The 13,787-nt window shown below is 41.2% G+C and overlaps 1 protein-coding gene across 1 annotated transcript in view; it reads right to left on the bottom strand.

The window, feature by feature from the left end:
* LOC149455744 (adhesion G protein-coupled receptor F5-like) overlaps positions 1–13,787 on the bottom strand; it is a 180,071-nt gene that overhangs the window by 110,793 nt on the left and 55,491 nt on the right. The window contains exons 6-8 of the mRNA XM_089685892.1: positions 11,882–12,097; positions 4,231–4,425; positions 2,543–2,704 (exon numbers count right to left, since the gene is read on the bottom strand). Of these exons, the coding sequence (XP_089542018.1) occupies positions 2,543–2,704; positions 4,231–4,425; positions 11,882–12,097 (573 nt within the window). The remainder of the gene's footprint in view (positions 1–2,542; positions 2,705–4,230; positions 4,426–11,881; positions 12,098–13,787) is intronic.

Below are 13,787 nucleotides of genomic sequence, written 5' to 3'. Positions count from 1 at the left end.
TGCTTTGGAAAAAAAATTGCCTTGGCCTTTTTTATCAAAAACTGTATTGCAGCTGTCGATTGATCTTAATTTTACAAATGCATTGAATTCTGGAGGTCTGTTGCATTAATGGGGGGTAGATTGCCTCATTTCTGCCAATTACGTTCAGTTGTATTTGTGTTTCCTGGTAGATAGAAAGTGGTTGAAATTGACTTACAATTACCATGTGCATGGCCTGCTTAAATCTAAGTGCTCTTAACCAGCTGACATTTACAAACAAATGATTCAGCGGATTAAGTCAATCTGCCAACAGTGGAAAGTGGTTACAATTGCAGGAGATGTATCACTGTAAGTTTATTTTTTACTTTTTAAAGCCTGACTTCTCTTTGAAGCTCATTCTTTACACTGATCAGCCATAACATTATGACCATCCACCATAACCCATCAGGGCATGGACTCCACCAGACTTCTGAAGGTATGCTGTAGTTTCTGGCACCAAGCCATCAGAAGCAGATGCTTTAGGTCCTGTAAGTTGTAAGGTGCTGCCTCAGTGGATCAGACTTGTTTTAGATGTTTTAGAATGAGATCTGGAGAATTTGGAGGCCAAGTCAACACTGCAAACTTTCCACTAACCTTTCTTGAATTTATCAGACTAGACCACCTTCTTCCATTTCTCCTGTGGTCCAGTTCTGATGCTCACATGCCCATTGTAGATTTGTTTGGCTGTGGACATGGGTCAGCATGGCACCCTGACTGGTCTGCATTTACTCTACTCCCTAAGAAACAAACTGCAATGCACTGTGTGTTCTGACACCATTCTGAACCAGCATTAGCTATTTCAGCAATCTGAGCTACAGTAGCTTTTCTATTGGATCAGACTACACAAGCCTGCCTTCGCTCCCCACTTACATCAATGAGCCTTGGCTGCCTGTAGGGAGCTGGAGTCCCTTTTCTCCACTGCAGGTGGCACTCCAACCACCGCAACACCTTGGCTGCCATAATTCTGGGTGTCCAGTGCGCCCCTGTGCCTTTAAGAAGGGGTGGGCTCACTCAGGCTCACCTGCCCTCAGTCTATCCATTATGATGCATGTGTTCCTATAATGAAGACTCTCAAAATTTTAGTTAGGAACTGCAGAATAACGGGGTGCCATGATGAGGCTCTGGGGCACATGCATGTATTGTATTTGCAAAGGTCAAACTAAACCCCTTGTTTTTAATGCAAACTGTTAAGACAGGACAATTCGGTTGGTAGCAGGCTGGTCAGCAAGTTGAGCTGGGAATTTTTCTTTTTATTGTTTCACAACTACACAATGCCTTCTCCATCCCATGTTACAGCTGCAATACCCATAGGAGTGATGCCATACTAGAATGTGTTACAGGGGATCAAAGTAAATTTGGCTGCAGGGGATGGAGGTCAATTTGGCTACGGGGGGGGGGGGGGGTGGATTTGACTTCAGGGGATGGAGATAGATGTGGCTGCAGGGGATGGAAGTAGATTTGACTACAGGGGATGGAGGTAAGTTCTCGGGATGTACCACTCTGAAAACTTGTCCTGAAAATTTGGCTGTTACTGAAAATAAAAAAAGTATCATGGATAGTACCCAACTGTTTTTGATAAAAGTGCACTAATAGAGCTAGAATCAAGGGGATGCAGGTAAATTTGGCTACAGGGGATAGTGGTAGATTAGGCTGTAGGGGATGGAGGTTGATTTCAGGGGGTGGGGGGGGGGTTGATTTAATTTCAGATAATGGAAGTAAATTTGGATGCAGGGAATGGAGGTGAATTTGGCTGCAGTAGGTAGAGGTAGACTTGACTACAGGGGAAAGAGGTAGATTTGACAGTAAGGGAAGGAGGTAGATTTGGCTGCAGGGGATGGAAAGAGATTTGACTGTAGGGCAAGGAGGCAGATTTGACTGTAGTGGAAGGAGGTAGGCTTGACTCCAGGGGATGGAAGTAGATTTGACTGCAGGGAGAAGGAGTTTGATTTAGTTTCAGGGATTAGAAGTAGATGTGGATGCAGTAGATGGAGGTAGACTTGGCTACAGAGGATGGAGGTAGATCTGACTACAGGGGATACATGCCAGAAATGTTATGTGAGGACATAACTAGAGATGAGTGGAGTTATTTTGCACACTGCTTAGGTGATAATTGCTTTTGTATTTTTTCACAACGCTGAAATAACAAATGCATGAATTTAGGTTTTTTCTGTTCCTCAGTATCTAACCTCAAATTGTTAACTAATGAGGGGCATTTCTTGGCACAAGAATTGGTTCACATTTTTTTAAAAAGAGCTTATGTAACTCTTAGGCGCCATTTAAAGCCCGTGGCACTCCTAAAAACACATTGATCCTGCCTTTTCTATTGACTCCAATGCATTTTGCCAAATGGAAAAATGCCAGCAAAATGTCCAGGTTTTCCCAAAAATTTAGTAAAGCAAAAATTCCTAGTTTCACTCCTCCCTAGTGATGACAATGTATTGGAGGGAAAGCTGCTGGGGGTTCAAGGTCCAGGAACTACAAGCTCTTCCTATGGATACATTTATAGAAATAAAAAATATCATACCTTTTTTAATGTAGTACACCTTTATTGTCTTTGAAAAGGTTGCTCCTTCATTGTGGATAAATTTACAGGTGTAGATAATGGAAGAGGAACAGGACTGTGTGAGGCTTGGGGTCAGAGTGTATATACTGCAACTTTCATTGCTTGTCTTAGTCCCTACAATTCCTGGTGAGAATTATAAAATGTGTATATACAAGTTAAATTTTATTACACACTTTTCCAAAAAATAGACAGCAAAGGAAATCCATGGAGAAATAACTACAGGGAAATTGACAACAAAAGTTAATCTAAAGCCTATAGCAGCTGATGGATTCTAGGAATCTCTTGTCCAAAAAAACCACCTGTAAGAAAGCAGTTGACCAATCCACTGAAAACCGATATGTATATATATATATATATATATATATATATATATATATATATATATATTATAGTGGATGTCAGCCAACTTAGTCACTGACTGCCTTCTTTAAAGGGTAACTCCACTTTTGTGAGAAAAAAATGCGCAAATACAAAAAAAAAAATAATATAGCGTATACAATTGTGACTCAAGTCATACTGTAATACAGCCTGGGTTAACACTGATGCGGTGCGGAATTTGCATTGGCTTTTGTGCGATTTCTGCACCACATTGTAATTGCAACCCCGATCATATAAACCGCTTGCGGGTGTGTATTTTAAGTTAACGACACCCCGAAATCAGTATGCAAAATATGGAGCGATGTGTAGAATTGGATCACGTGGGTGTGAACACCCACGTGATCCGATTCTGGTGCAGACAAAAAAAGGGTCCTGCACCTTGTGGATGTGGTGTGATTTGAACCATACAAAATGTATGACTCAAATTGTACTGCACAGAAATCGCATGTGATTTGCACAGGAATGCGGTGTGGTTCCTGTGCGAATCACATGCCATGTGCCGCACTGCATCAGTGTGAACCTGGGCTGAATGTTATTAAAAATTACCTTTCCTTTTCAATCTGCAGCACTGTGATTTACTGTAAAATGCAATGCAATATTACAACCTGGAAATATAATTTCCTGCTTGAGTGATTGGCTCACTGATTTTCCAAGAAAGACCTCCCCTGCAACAAAAATGTCATTTTTGGTGAGATACTCGCAAAGGGAAATCATGTCTAAAGGGATGCAGACCTTCCCAATTTCCTCATTAGGAGCCCAGCAGCTGATTGATAATTATAAAACCACTCTCATAGAGATTCATTCTCCACATAGACACAGACAAACAGCTTTTTCTTCAGAATAACAAAAGGTATGACTCTGCAACAAAGCTTGTTAAAATACCTGAAGCATACAGAGATCACCCAGAAGGGAATGTTTTTTTCTCAGCAAAGGTGGAGTTACTGTTTAAGCTAATAGAACTGTAGCATATTAAGCCTCTGCCACGGATGGAATATGAAGCCCAAGAAGGAAGCTTCACAACCCCAAATGGAAAATGTACAATGAAATAATGAAAATAAAAATGGAAAATCCAGATGCAGACAGGCTACATGAGGTGGGTGGAGCTGGGAACTCATTGAGAAGAAGTCCATGGGATTCCCAGTGATAAAAGACACCACTGCATATATCAACCCTATGGTATTCACCCAAAAGTAAGATATAAGACATAAATCCTTAATATCACATTTTGAGTTTATTAGCCCATTAAAATTAAAATGGTGTAGAGACCTTACCTGAAGATTCACTCAGAGTCCATGTCACATTAAATTTACCGATGTCATCACTACAGCATGTCAGGCTAAATGCAGGGTCATCACAGTATGTGTCCTTTTCATTCAAAGAATTAATCTGCAATGTATTAATTGTGCTGATGTTTGTGGTTCGATTCATTGGTGTACCACCAGCCATGAGAGAGCAGGTATAATTACCTATAGAAATGGAAATTCTAAAATGTTTATATGTACCAGGAAACAGAAGATATTACCTAAGTGCTGAGTACATCTATGATTAGTCAAGAGGGACACGAGGAATCCATTTGTAATCCAAAAATTTATTGACATCAAGACAAGCAGTGGGCAGACAAATCCATGGGCCTGTTCACCCAAATCTGGATCAGGTTGGAAGGTTTTACTATTGTACCATTAGAAAGCCACCCCCCTCTTAAAGTGTAACTCAGCTTCAACATTAAATTTTTTTTATCCCTAACTGGCTAGCATTAGTAAATAGATAGGAAAGGAAGGCCCGGAGTAAGAAGAAAGAAGACCTGAATGAAGGGCCGGCATGACAGGGGTTAAAGGGGGTTGGGAGAGGCAGGGTTCCATTAGCATAAGGGGGAGTCTAAATAGTTTTAATGAAGGAGTGGGGGGGATATATGAGGGGTGGTCTTACAGGGTGTGGCAGGGGGTTTTCAGTCTGAAGAGAGTTTTCACAGGGCAAACTTTTCTCCCGCCTGCCCGTTGTTTGATGGTTTGTCTTGGTGGTGGTTGTGCCATATTAGTGCTGGGGGATGTCTGGTGGGGTGCAAGGTCCTCGTTAGTTAATGTGGGCACAAGAAAAGGCACTTTGTAGAAACCCGTCTGAGGTATGGCTTCCAGTTGTTCTGGTGGGGGTATCTGCGGTGGTGTCTCCGAGTCGGTGATGTTGCGGCTGGAGACCTAGTTAAGCAGGACGCAGGTATTCGTTTTCTTGATGCCTATTGGGACCTTGAAAGAACGCATGTTTATACTGTGTTTTCTGTTATTTAAAAAATTTGATTTATTGATGGTTGTAATAAAAGGCCGGTTTTGGGCCATTAACTCCATTTGTTGTGAGTGTGTTTACTTAGGTCAGGCATGTCCAAAGTCCGGCCCGCGGGCCATTTACGGCCCGGGGGTTGGTTTAATACGGCCCTCCAACAGCCCTCCCTGCTCTGTGTAATATGGCCCTCCCACGGCCCTCCCTTCTATGGCAGACAGTCTTCTGCTTGAGAGCAGAGGGCAGTGCGCATGCCTGACTGCGGCGCGTTCTCCCTGGTCTGTGTATATGCGGCTGTCGCACGGCCCTCCCTTCTGTGGCAGACAGTCTTCTGCTTGAGAGCAGTGCGCATGCGTGACTGCGCCGCGCTGGGAGCGACAGAGGGCGGTGACGTCAGAGCCGGGCTTCCAGCGTGAAGTGTGTTTCTCTTCCCCTCCCGGCTGCCGAGAAGAGACTTCAGCTCCAGCTACCTTTTTCACCCTTCACATTAGTGCAGGTAAGTTTTTTTTAAATTTATTTTCAATGCATTGTGAAAACTCAGCTGTCAGTTGATCTTAATGTTATGAAATGAAAAGTATGTCGTTTGCAATTAACTTGGCATAAAATAATTTATTTGCATTTAATTGCAATGCTTCAAATAATGTTCGGAAAAATATTCGGCCCTCCACCATGTTCACGTCATCCAATCTGGCCCTCTTTGAAAAAAGTTTGGACACCCCTGACTTAGGTTAAGGATGGGGGGTAGGTATTGGTTTAGTGGTACTTACAAGCCATCTTTAGTCCCCTGGTCAGGCATATTATACTGTATTTACTTGTTTTAAACTTTTTTTTACATTTTATCAGTTGCTGCCTGGTTTCTGCCTAGGCCAAAATAATGTCATAAATCCAATTTTTTTCCTTTCATCTCGAGGTGGGGCTTTCTCAGCTAAGCACACCCTCCCGGCTCCAAGATGTAAATGCTACATGAATCATCTGCTCTTACTCAAGATGACCATGGCTAGAAATGCTAGGGGGGTATTTTTCAAAGTGATTTCTCAGCAAAATAAAGCACAGAGTCATGGATGGATGGGTGAGTTTTCTTATTAAAATGTAATGAAATAGGCTTTTTGGTTTGCGCTGCTCAGATTCAGTTTAATTCCGCTTTACGCTTGTCACAAACCTGGGAAGCTCAAATTTGGCACATAATAGAAAAAAAAAATCTGCATTTAGACTATGGACATTAACCACTTACCCTCCTGAGGATTTACCCCCCTTCCTTACTAGTTCATTTTTTGCACTACGGCGCTGAAATGTACATGAAATGTACATTCTTTTTTTCCCACGAATAGAGCTTTCTTTTGGTGGTATTTGATCCCTTGTGCATTTTTTATTTTTTGCGCTATAAAAAAAAGACTGACAATTTTGACAAAAAAAACAATATTTTTGACTTTTTGCTATTAAACATGTCCAGTAAAAAATTTTAAAAACCTAATTTCGTCATAAATTTAGGCCAAAATGTATTCTGCTACATGTCTTTGCTAAAAAAAAAAGCCAAATACATGTAAATAATTGGTTTACTTGAAAGTCAGTGTTTACTAATGATGGTACAGATACTGGACTTTTTTTTCTTTTTTTTTACTAGTAATGGCGGCGATCAGCGACTTATTGCAAGACTGCAGCGGCATTTTGACACTGGCAGGAACTGACTTGGTGTCACTGACATCCCCAGTGACACCAATACAGTGATCAGTGCTAATAAAAAGCACTGACACTGTACTAATGGCACTGGGCAAGAAGGAGTTAACATGTGGGGCGATCAAAGGGTTAACTGTGTGCTATTTCACAGTATGCTGTGTGTGTGCTTTCAACCGTAAGCATACTGCTTTGTATGGCTCTGCTATGCAGAGCCATACAAAGCAGTGTGCTGGAGCTGACAGAGGAGAGAACTGTATTGTGTACATACAGTTCTCTCCCCCTGTCAGTAATACCCGACGATCACTGGGTGCCGGCAAGTAATCACCAGGCGTGACCTGGAGATTGACGGCCGAGGCCGTGAATAGCAGCACAGGTAGGGCACGCACGCGACCCCTACCCAGAAGTGCAAGATCACATATATATATTAGTGATTTTGCGCACCCCTGACACCCTGTTGCAGTATTTCTGCTATAGGGCGGCGGGAAAGCAGTTAAAGGAGAATTTCAGTTTGCAAAAAACTATAAATGTATATTTCCCCCTATTTACTAAGCAGCTTTCCCTCCTTATTTAATCATTTATTTGAGGTTTTCTACCTTAAAATGAAGAAAACAAAAGATGAAATGTGACCGTTCTTGTTTTTTTGTATCTGGCTTTGCACTGGCCTCTGGGAGGAGTCAGGCAGAGGGAGCACATCACTGCAGCTATGACCACTCAACAGTGACATCACCCCTATCAAAGCTAATGCACACTGCTGTGCCTAAATGTGAACAGTAAAAGACAGAAAACATGCAGATAATAAGTGTTGCATGCGTTGCGGTTCAGATTAAACTTCACAGCATAAGACCCTAGTCAGCTATCCTTTCACACTCTTCACTGCTCCTGTAAGGGTGAGTAGTACCAACACACATAGTACAACACACATTATCACCTACTACTATAAAAAATGCAGCAAGTCAGTTCTACTCACTGCGAAACAACATTGCATTTACACATAGACAGGTAGAGAGCAAGAAAAAAACATATAGTTGAGAGTCTTCGGAATCACCGTTCCTCCTGGGGGGGCATTCTTAGCAGTGACTCTAGCTGTTAAGAAGAAATGGAGACTAGAAGATGGGACAGAACCAGGTAAGTCTGCAATTCCGCTTTAAAGTATTTTCATATTCTAATCAAACAGTAAAAGAGTGTTAAAACAAGCCATCACTGACCCCTGTAGCTGCATGTACTGTGGTGAAGTTAATCCTCAAAGAATATAACAGAGACTCTGAAACTGGGTTTTACCCATTCACACCAGATGCAGTGGGATTACTTTTTGAATGCAATTCAACTGCACAGACAGTCCAAAATCCATCTCATCCTATGGACATAGTTTACACCATTGCAGTGCAGTGCAGTGCACTAATAAAAAACTACATCAGGCTGCATTTTTCTGCAATGCAAATGAACAGAAACATGCACAAATGCACAAAAATGCACCACAATGCAATGCAGTGCAAATAAAAGCCCAAAGAATGAAGAAGACGAAAGTGACCTCAAGAGAAATGCAAGCTTAGTAAATATGCGCTGCAAATGCATGTAAAAACATGCGTCAAATGTACAGTATGTGACAGAGCATGCAGTAAATGCAAAGTTTCTGGTGTCAATGTCTCCCTAAAGAAAACATTCTTACCTCTAAGCATAATCTATTCTGTAATCCTTTTGCATGCTGTGATGTATTAAAAAAGAAAAATCTTATAATGATTAATTACTAAATTAATCTTTCTTTTTATATTACAGCAACATTTATATTTTAGAGCATAGTGCAGGCAGAGCAGTGAGTCTGCAGGGAACATGGATATAGGATGAGTGCTGCCAGAGCTGCTTTTTCATTTTAAATCCTGCAGGCAAAGGATTTAAAATAATTCCAACATCATTCAATTCACTTTAAAGCTAAACTCCAGCCTTACTTTCAGTTTTGCTCACTCTGAATTCACTGCACACTGGGAGTTTCTCACAGTGTGCATTAGAAGCTGCAGCAATTAAGATATCCCTACTTATTTCCAGGTGAGAGGACATCCAGCATTACGTAGCACTTTTCTACAATCAATGATCTGTCTGCACTGGATAGAAAAGCACAAAGACCCAATGATGATATCACGGTCTCTGAAGTAAGTTATGTAATGAAACTGAGAGGTTTTATTTAAAAAAGCCTTTAGCATGTCGATGAGGTTGAGGGAGGCAGGAACCAGGAAAGCTTTAAATGACATCTACGGATGCTTTCACACTGCCGCACTGTGGTTTGGCCACAGTGCGGGTGCAGCGCAATGTATCTGCGGCTTTTGAGCAGGTTAACTGCTTTATCACAGACTTCTATTAGATGAGATGTTTTTGGTGCATTTTTTGAAAGCGCACTAAAAGTCCCAGATCCAGTATCTTTGGTGCACTTTCAGAAAACACACCAAAAAAGCCTGATCTAATAGAAGTCTATGGGAAAGTGCAGGTAGCCTGCACAAAAATGGCAGGTACACTGTCACGCTGCACCAGCGCTGGCAGTGTGAAAGCACCCTAGGTGTTACAAAAAACATCAAATCAAATATACTGAACTATCCCATTTTCATTCAGGTCCATAAATATTGGGACATCGACACAATTCTAACATTTTTGGCTCTATACACCACTACAATGGATTTGAAATGAAACGAACAAGATGTGCTTTAACTGCAGACTGTGAACTTTAATATGAAGGTATTTACATCCAAATCAGGTGAACGGTGTAGGAATTACAACAGTTTGCATATGTGTCTCCCACTTGTTAAGGGACCAAAAGTAATGGGACAGAATAATAATCATAAATCAAACTTTCACTTTTTAATACTTGGTTGCAAATCCTTTGCAGTCAATTACAGTCTGAAGTCTGGAACCCATAGACATCACCAGACGCTGGGTTTCATCCCTGGTGATGCTCTGCCAGGCCTCTACTGAAACTGTCTTCAGTTCCTGCTTGTTCTTGGGGCATTTTCCCTTCAGTTTTGTCTTCAGCAAGTGAAATGCATGCTCAATCGGATTCAGGTCAGGTGATTGACTTGGCCATTGCATAATATTCCACTTCTTTCCCTTAAAAAACTCCTTGGTTGCTTTTGCAGTATGCTTTGGGTCATTGTCCATCTGCACTGTGAAGCGGCGTCCAATGAGTTGTGAAGCATTTGGCTGAATATGAGCAGATTATATTGCCCGAAACACTTAAGAATTCATCCTGCTGCTTTTGTCAGCAGTCACATCATCAATAAATACAGGAGAAGCAGTTCCATTGGCAGCCATACATGCCCACGCCATGACACTACCACCACCATGCTTCACTGATGAGGTGGTATGCTTAGGATCATGAGCAGTTCCTTTCCTTCTCCATACTCTTCTCTTCCCATCACTCTGGTACAAGTTGATCTTGGTCTCATCTGTCCATAGGATGTTGTTCCAGAACTGTGAAGGCTTTTTTAGATGTCGTTTGGAAAACTCTAATCTGGCCTTCCTGTTTTTGAGGCTCACCAATGATTTACATCTTGTGGTGAACCCTCTGTATTCACTCTGGTGAAGTCTTCTCTTGATTGTTGACTTTGACACACATACACCTACCTCCAGGAGAGTGTTCTTGATCTGGCCAACTGTTGTGAAGGGTGTTTTCTTCACCAGGAAAAGAATTCTTCGGTCATCCACCACAGTTGTTTTCCGTGGTCTTCCGGGTCTTTTGGTGTTGCTGAGCTCACCGGGGCGTTCCTTCTTTTTAAGAATGTTCCAAACAGTTGTTTTGGTCATGCCTAATGTTTTTGCTATCTCTCTGATGGGTTTGTTTTGTTTTTTCAGCCTAATGATGGCTTGCTTCACTGATAGTGACAGCTCTTTGGATCTCATCTTGAGAGTTGACAGCAACAGATTCCAAATGCAAATAGCACACTTGAAATGAACTCTGGACCTTGTATCTGCTCATTGTAATTGGCATAATGAGGGAATAACACACACCTGGCCATGGAACAGCTGAGAAGCCAATTGTCCCATTACTTTTGGTCCCTTAACAAGTGGGAGGCACATATGCAAACTGTTGTAATTCCTACACCGTTCACCTGATTTGGATGTAAATACCCTCAAATTAAAGCTGACAGTATGCAGTTAAAGCACATCTTGTTCATTTCATTTCAAATCCATTGTGGTGGTGTAAAAATTTTAGAATTGTGTCGATGTCCCAATATTTATGGACCTGACTGTACACCACTAAGAAAAAAAACACCCTGTAAAATAAAGAAAAAAGTTCTTTTTTTGTTTCAAGTAAACATTTCACCAAAACCGCTAAAGTGGTTTCAACCACCTTCAGCTTGCAGCCCCCCCCCCCTCAGCCCCGCCTAATACTTACTTGAACCTGATCTCGATCCAGCAATGTGCATGAGAACAGTCGGCTCTCTCCCTCCTCACTGGTTCAGAGAGAGCAGTGAGCTGCTGTTAATCACAGCCAATGAGGAAGAAGTGTGAGGTGGGGAAGAGCCATGTTCTGTGTGTCATATGGACTCGAGAAGAACAGGATAAGGGCTGCTCTGTGCAAACCCATAATTTGTTTGTTATTATTTTTATAATGTTTTACCTTTTACAATCACTTTAATAAGTACAGTTCGGAGTTTCTGCAGCAACATAATTTTGGCAATGGTGTATCAGTCATCTTACCGCAAAATCAATTTAGCTGACATTTTGCTATGACTGATGACCTGCATGTGACTTAATATATCTGCTTTCTAACATTTACTTTTACTGTTGTGACATTTCTCCCTGAAATAAACTTTTAAAATCTTTCACCATGAGCAGAGGTTGCAGTTTTTACTTATCAGTTGATGGAGAATGCGGGTCACAACTTTGTATTTCACTTCTTTTGTTCCAGGGGTATAAACAAACAGAAAACATTGCTTACTCACAGCCTAATGTCACAGATGTGTTTTAGAACCGTAGTGAATCTTAACTCACCTTTATCAGTATCACTAACATTTCTTATCATCAGTGTATATTGCACCATTGTGTCTTGCTGAGTGGAAGAGGTGCTGTATTTTTGATTGTCTGAAATTGGCTTTGTCCAGTTCAAATACCAAGAAATGTTGCCAGCCGCACTGAACTTACAATTAATTGTTACTGTGTCTCCTTGGAAAATGGTGAATTGTGGAGAAATTGTTATATTTGACTTTACTATAAGAAAAAAAAAAGATGTGATTAAAGCAAATGTAAACTTAATCACTAAAATGTCATATAAATGTTAACATGGTAATACAATTTAAAAATTTTTGTTTAATTTTATGAAATCTTTAGTTTTTACTAAAAATAATATTAGGTAACCCTGTCATGAAGGTCCTTGTTCAGGCACTTCCATTCCGCAGTGGCAACTCTATTATAATTGTGCTCATGCAGTGTTACCCTGTCACATGCCCCTGGTTGAAGCTCTAAGGCAGGGTTTCTCAACTAGGGTTCCTCCAGAGGTTACTATGGGTTCCTTGAGTAATGAGAAAGGTCTGCCTCTCAGATATGTTCCCACTGACACCAATGAGACTGCCTCTCAGATATGTTCCCACTGACACCAATGAGTCTGCCTCTCAGATAAGTTCCCACTGACACCAATGATCTTTTAAGCTATCTGTAAGTGGGTAATTATTCCCAATGACTACAAGCGTAAGGAGCATTCTAACCACTGACCATCACACTAATGTATCATGATTTGTAGATATAGTCATTTTTAATAGGGGTTCCCTGAAACTTATTTCAAGGGTTCCTCTATGTTGAAAAGGTTGATAAAGGTTACTATGTGGAGAACACATTGTACAGGAATAGTATTCATCTTTGTAATCAGAAAGCCGGTGCAGAGAAATGATGTGCAGCTCTTGCTAAAGCAAATTCATATAATGCATATAAACCAAATGTCAACCAGTTGGGGTTTACATCAACTTCAGGTAAAAAAAAAGAATTAAAATCCATATAGCTGCTGTGTGAATCCTATGTGAATCCTATCATTGGTACAATTGAGTACTGTACTGTCAGGTAATGTCCCCTTCTTCAAGGTCCAAGCATTACTACAGTAGTACTGCTTGGACCTCTAAGAAGGGGACATAACCCGAAAGCTTGTCCTGAAAATTGTATGTTAGTGCAAAAAAAAAGTATAACGGACAGTACTCAATTGTTTCTGTTGCAAGTGCACTCATATGGCTACAATCAACTCAATCATGATTTGTAAAATGCTTCAACCAAATGGCTGGCCATACACTCGCTATACATTTAGGATGGATGAATCTGCCACTGTGCCAATTGTATTTTGACAGCCAGCCCCTCCAGCTGTCAAAATACTCAAGCAACAGTTAAATCTGATTGGTTGTAACTACTTTTTGGATGACAGTTTTCACCTCGCTCCTTCGATTTTTCAATCAAGGGATGTTCAGCGAGAGGCAGCTGACAAGGCCACCCACTGAGTAAATTTTGTTTGGTTTCTGAGGAACCATCCAAAATTCGTTCAGTTATGTCCAGCTAAAGTGGTTCTAAAGCCAAAAGGTGTTTTACCTTAATGTATCACTTTCTTTAAGGTAGAAAACCTTCCACTAGTTGTTCCCCCCACCTCCCTCCCTAAATACTTACCTGAGTCCTGTATCGATCCAGCACTGTGCCCATCTACTGGTTCTCTCTTCCCTCTAACAGGCTCAAAGACAGCAGGGGGAGCTATTAGCTCCTGCTACTGACAATCCTGTTACTGGGGACAGGGCCAAGCTGCACTGTGTATGTCTATAGATGCATACAGTCAGGCTCAAGAGTGAGCCCACAGGTGCACCACTATAGGTAGTAGCTTCCTTTGGAGGCATGCAAAAAAGAGGAGGGGCCAAAAACATCAGTCGGGGAC

The sequence above is a fragment of the Staurois parvus genome, unplaced genomic scaffold (assembly GCF_062004578.1).
Source record: "Staurois parvus isolate SC_StPar_1 unplaced genomic scaffold, SC_StPar_1.0 ptg000388l, whole genome shotgun sequence".
In the NCBI taxonomy this organism is placed as follows: domain Eukaryota; kingdom Metazoa; phylum Chordata; class Amphibia; order Anura; family Ranidae; genus Staurois; species Staurois parvus.
The sequence above is the reverse complement of the archived record's forward strand: the minus strand, read 5'-3'. Positions and strand labels throughout refer to the sequence as shown.